Genomic DNA, 5,745 nt, shown 5'->3' with positions numbered 1-5,745 from the left:
TCCACGTCTACCATCTGCGCTGCTACATCTATCAGGCCAGGAACCTCATGGCGTTAGACAAGGATAGCTTCTCAGGTAAAGGAGAGCAGTCCCCATCCCGCGTGCCATTCCAGAGCAAGCCATCTTGACTGCTTTCCACCAAGTGGGTGCTTTTTGTCATTTCTAACAACAGAAACTTTTCATACCGAGATTAATTTGATATGAGTGAAGTAAACTGCTCATTCAGAGAAATAAATTACTGAGTGCCTCGGGCGCCGGTGATGGGTGCTCGAGAGAGCACATGGTCCTCCAGGAGCGAGAATCATTATTGTTAAATCCTGGAAAACACCAGGGGGAGCACTTTCTGCGCTCTGTTTTTACACAGGCCCTTGGGCTGATTGGTAAGTTAACATCTGTTCAGTTTTTTTGTAGCTCTCTCAAGGTGACGAACACGCTCGAGGTCACCCATTTGTCTACAGGGCCAGGTTTTGAGCAGTGTGGAGTCCGTTTCGGCCATTTCTGCTTCCCGCTTCCCCAGTTCCCAGCACCGTAGAACCCTTGTTTTATCATCCTTCCCACAGCACCCTGACTGGGTTTGCAGCCTTTGGGCGGGTTCTAAGGGGAAGATTGTTGGCAGGGCATGGTAGGAGGGGCACCGGCCTAGAGATTTGTGTTCTTGCTTGTAGAACCATGTTTAGGGGCCATCCTGGCTGTTTCGGGGGCATTCCACTTCAGGTCCTGAAGCCCGACAGAGCTTTCCTGGGCCTTCTGTGGAAACAACTCCTAAAACAGTTGCCTGAAACTCCAGCATGCTCATGTCAGTTTTGAATATTAACCCATATTTGTGAATGGTTTCTTTTTCTGTTAAATTAGACCAGATTAAGATCTTGAAAGATTTTCAAATATTATCCACCAGGGGGCACTCCATCACTGAAAGTCAAAGAACTATTTCAAACTTCTTGACTACAGTTGTATAGAACTAAACACTTTCTTTGTAGTTCCAGCCTCCCACCCCACCAAAAAAAAAAAAAAAAATTATTATCAGGGCTAAAGCAAAGCGTTCCATTCATATGATGATTTCCTGCAGCGCTAAAAACCATGTGCCTTTTGGTTTCTGCAACGGTTTCAGATCCGAAATAAATTATTGCTCAGATAGTCGGCTACCAGAAAGGTTTACAGAAACTTTTTAGCATGGAGGAGGACACGGATCACGTCTTAGTACATAAGCCTCTCTCCCAAGTTCAGTGAGATGAAGTTTTCTGCTGTCACAGGTCGTAAACTCTGTGACCATCCAACCTTGCTTGTTTACACCTTTGCTTTTGAGACCTGGCCCTCCACAAATATTTGCAGAATAAACAGATGCCCATTGAAGTGAAAACAATGATAACAACTAGAATTGATCAAATATCCCCTCTATTATGAGTAGTTTACTTAGACCAAAATTTCATCCACTCAGCGCTATGAGCAGATGTCACTTTCATTGCACAGAGGAGGGAAGAAAGGGTTAGGAAGATGAAACACTTTCCCCCAAGGTCAGGTACTGAGGAGAGGGCTGGGGGCTTCATCCCTAGTGTGTCTGACTGTGGAGCCCCTCTCTTGCTCGTGAGTGTGATGCCTTTGCCAAGAAAGGTTGTGTGCCCGATGAACCTTGGTGGGAACGTTCTCTAGGGCAAGAGCCACGGGCACATGTCCTGGCTTCACTTCAGGGGCCCCTGCTCCAGTGCCAGACCCTGTCACCATCCACCCTGTCCCCGCCTCACGGGTCATGAAGATGGGTGGTGAAGGTCCACGATCACGTGGTTGCCGTGGGGGACCCTGGGGAGTGCAATGTTCACCATGGCCCCACTGTTCTTCTCTTCTTCTGTTTTAGACCCCTATGCTCATGTCTCCTTTCTCCATCGAAGTAAAACCACTGAGATCATCCACTCAACCCTGAATCCCACCTGGGACCAAACAATTATATTTGATGAAGTTGAAATCTACGGGGAACCTCAAGCCGTTCTACAGAACCCACCCAAAGTTATCATGGAACTTTTTGACAATGACCAAGTGGTAGCTCACTTAGAATTTCTAAGATGGCTTGGGGGAGGATGGAAATTTGAAGGGGATGTTCTGGGCGGAGTTTAAAGGTCTCTTGTTTCTCTAGGGCAAAGATGAGTTTTTGGGACGGAGCATTTGCCCTCCTCTGGTGAAACTAAACTCAGAAATGGACATCACACCCAAACTTCTCTGGTACCCAGTGATGAATGGGGACAAGGCCTGTGGGGATGTCCTGGTAACCGCAGAGCTGATTCTGAGGGACAAGGTACTTTGCTGATGTCTCACTTGTATATTCTTTTAGTTTCTCAAAACACGTAATTGTAGGTACTGGTTGCTTGAAGTAAAGGGAGTTATTGACATTTCCATATTTGTTTCACAGGATGGTTCCAACCTCCCCATTCTCCCCTCTCAGAGGGCACCGAATCTGTACATGGTCCCCCAGGGGATCAGGCCTGTGGTCCAGCTGACTGCCATTGAGGTATGCTGCTCTCTCAGTTTTTGTTGATCAGATCAGATGGATGTAGCTATGGAACTAGAGTCCTTCTTGTCAAGTGGACTCACACTGTGTGTTTTCTTACTGTCTTTACTACCCATAGACTTTGTCCAAACACTTGAAATATTTGTGGAACTAGAAGTGTTGTTGACATGACAAGGAGAGATCAATTCCAGCATGACTGAGGGAAGCTGGAGTCCTCCTTTACCAGCAGATTTCTGAGTTTTTCAGATCAACTGGAGAACTGGGAGAGGGGAGACAGACTACAGGAGAGAGTCCATGTGTGCAGAGAGGGGGGACTTGAGAGGGAGGCAGCAGGAGTGTGGGAGGAGAGAGACGGGCAATGGTGACGTGTTGGACAGTCAGGCAGATACAAGCTGGTGGCGCTCAGCAGGCGCTTGATGGACAGTGTCTGGCTTACTCGAGGCGTCCCCTTGTCTGAGTCAGGCAACTCTTACCCCAAGATTTCCCTTGTCCTCTTACTGAGAGTTCTCAAAGACCGAGGCGAGTGGCTTTCAACAACAGCTGTCATTTTTGAATGCTTCTTTGGGATAATTCTAGACAGATAATACTACTAGTCCTGTTTGTAGATGAGGCAGGGGGTTAAATAATGGTCAGTGTTCGTTGTTACATGGCACGGTTAGGATTCGATGCCTACATTTTTTTTTAATTGCCAGAGAGTGTGTGAGCTCTCCAGAGAAGGTAAGAGACAGAGAGATAGAGAGAAAGAGAGAGAGAAGAAGGCAAAAGCACTCCCCGATGAGATGTAGCCATGCCACAACCCCTCCTCCTTTTCTCCATCCCATCAGGATTGGGCCAGGCACTTATGAATGTCTGGCCTATTTCTCAAGACATCAGGGTTGGGATTAGAACCACAGTCAGCCATGTGGGCTCCTGCTCTCGTAACCAGTAGGCCATGGGGCTGGCCCGATTCCTACATTTTTAACTGCTCTTTTTTTTAAGCAATTCAGGCAGAAGAAGAACGGGGGCAAAACTCACTTCCTTAAAGAAGTGGTTTTATGCTTTCTAAGGTAAATACACATGGACTTTTAGATGAATCTGCTTGGATCTTAAAGACTTTGTAAGTTAGAGAGACACATTTTTCCTCTTGAATATTACTTTTCACATACCAGGTTTCCTCCCCCTCTCTTTTCATTGTTTTCCTAGATTCTCGCTTGGGGATTGAGAAATATGAAAAACTACCAGATGGCTGCTGTCACCTCCCCCAGCCTCATCGTGGAGTGTGGAGGGGAAAGGGTCGAATCAGTGGTGATCAAAAACCTTAAGAAGACACCTAACTTTCCAAGTTCTGTCCTCTTCATGAAAGTGGTACAGTAGCAAGACTCTGTTTAGCCCGTGTGTGCTGAGTCGCTGAAATTTATTTGAAATATGATTACGCAGCCAGTGTTCCATATCCACAGTTTCCACATCCGTGGATTCAACCAATAGCAGGTTTAAAATATTTGAAAAAACTGGTCGTGCCTGCCCTAAGTATGTTCAGACTCCTTTCTGCCATTATTTCCTTAACAATAAAAGTATAGCAGCTATTTATACAGCATTTACATTGCATTAGGTATTATAAGTAATTTAGAGATGATTTCTAGTATACAAGAGGGTGTGCATAGGTTATATGCAAATATTATGCTATTTTATTAACTTTTTTCTTTTTTTTTCTTTTTTCTTTTTTTTTTTTTTTTTGAGAGAGGTTTTCACTATAGGGGGCGTGCGCTTGACAGACAGACAGACAGAGACATAGAGACAGAAAGAGAGAAATCACCCCCCAGGGGGAATGGTCACGCCGCAATCCCTTCTCCTCCATTCTCCTCTTGGGATCTTGGGCACGCACACGCACACACACCTGGCGTGAGTTTTAAGCCACCAGGTCTGGGACACGAACCGCGGTCAACTACGTGGGAGTCCAGCGACATAGCCATTACGCTAACTGCTGGTTCCTAACTTTTTTCTTTTAATTGTCAGAGTATAAGTGTACCCACCAGAGAGAAAGAGACAGAGAAAGGGACAGAGAGAGAGAGAAAAGAAGCATCCCCTTGGGGGAATCCCTTCTATTCTGTTTCTCCCTCCTATCAGGATTTTGGGAACACATGCACACATGCCTGGTGTGTTTCTCAAGCCGCTGGGTCCTAGTCTTGAACCACGTAGTCAGCCATGTGGGATCCAGTCACCTCCAACCACCAGGCCAGGGGCTGGCCCTTCCTCCTTAGATTCTGACACTGTAGTGATGGTTTCTTAAAGCATCAAACTGTAGTGATACAGAAATATCTGAGAGCGATACTGTTTACTCCCCAGTAAACTTTCTATCTGTTCGGCTGTCTATTGCTCCTGTGTGAGCATCCTCTTTTGGCACTGAGCTCCCAGGGCTGAAAGTCTCCCAGCCGCAATTATTTCCCTCAGAGGTTCAGGTTGATCTTGACCACCTCTAAATTCTGCTCAGGCCTAGATTACCAAAGTTCTGTCTCATGCAAATCCCCTTTTGGGAAGCGGAGGACAGGGAGAAGTATGAGGTCAGGGCTAAAGAACCCTGGTTCCACACCCTGTGAACTGACACACGGCCCAGGTACTGTTCTGAGCACTTCACATGAATGAAATCGCTACCCTACTGTGACTGATGAGATAACTGGCATATCAAAAATCCCCCAAAGTCATGCAGTTCACGGTGGCAGAGCCAGGATTTGATCCTAGGCTGTGTGGCTGAGGGCACATGCTCTTAAATACTGAGCCACTGCCTGGCACAGAAGTACCAAATTTCTTTTGAGTCCACTGGGTTGATCCCTTCGAGGGATTCATTGGCAACACAGCCCTTTTCAGGTCTTGTGAAGAGAAATGATACCCCTCTTTGCAACCCCCAGTTCTTGCCCAAGGAGGAATTGTACATGCCGCCTCTGGTGATCAAAGTCATCGACCACAGGCAGTTTGGGAGGAAGCCTGTCGTGGGCCAGTGCACCATCGACCGCCTGGACCGCTTTCGCTGCGACCCCTATGCAGGAAAGGAGGATATTGTGCCCCAGCTGAAAGGTAAACACATCTCTCAGTACCACCTGGGCTTTCGTGTGTGGTCTGACTTCATCCTCACAAATCTTCTCCAGGTAAGGATGCATTGCCCGGGTTTCGCAGGTGAGGAAACGGTTCGATGCAGAGGGCTTTGTACCTTTCCTAGGGATGTATGATAGTTACGACAGACAGATCTAGGCTGTAGTCCTGGCCCAGTTCAGCAG

General features: G+C 46.9%; 1 protein-coding gene across 2 annotated transcripts in view; it reads left to right on the top strand.

The window, feature by feature from the left end:
• MYOF (myoferlin) overlaps positions 1-5,745 on the top strand; it is a 197,264-nt gene that overhangs the window by 142,222 nt on the left and 49,297 nt on the right. For both annotated transcript variants that reach the window (XM_006147643.3, XM_006147642.3), the window contains 6 exons: positions 1-75; positions 1,850-2,031; positions 2,126-2,284; positions 2,399-2,497; positions 3,680-3,841; positions 5,380-5,545. In XM_006147643.3, coding sequence (XP_006147705.1) covers positions 1-75; positions 1,850-2,031; positions 2,126-2,284; positions 2,399-2,497; positions 3,680-3,841; positions 5,380-5,545 — 843 coding nt within the window. The remainder of the gene's footprint in view (positions 76-1,849; positions 2,032-2,125; positions 2,285-2,398; positions 2,498-3,679; positions 3,842-5,379; positions 5,546-5,745) is intronic.

This window comes from Tupaia chinensis, unplaced genomic scaffold, assembly GCF_000334495.1.
Source record: "Tupaia chinensis unplaced genomic scaffold, TupChi_1.0 Scaffold000217_1, whole genome shotgun sequence".
Classification (NCBI taxonomy): domain Eukaryota; kingdom Metazoa; phylum Chordata; class Mammalia; order Scandentia; family Tupaiidae; genus Tupaia; species Tupaia belangeri.
The sequence above is the reverse complement of the archived record's forward strand: the minus strand, read 5'-3'. Positions and strand labels throughout refer to the sequence as shown.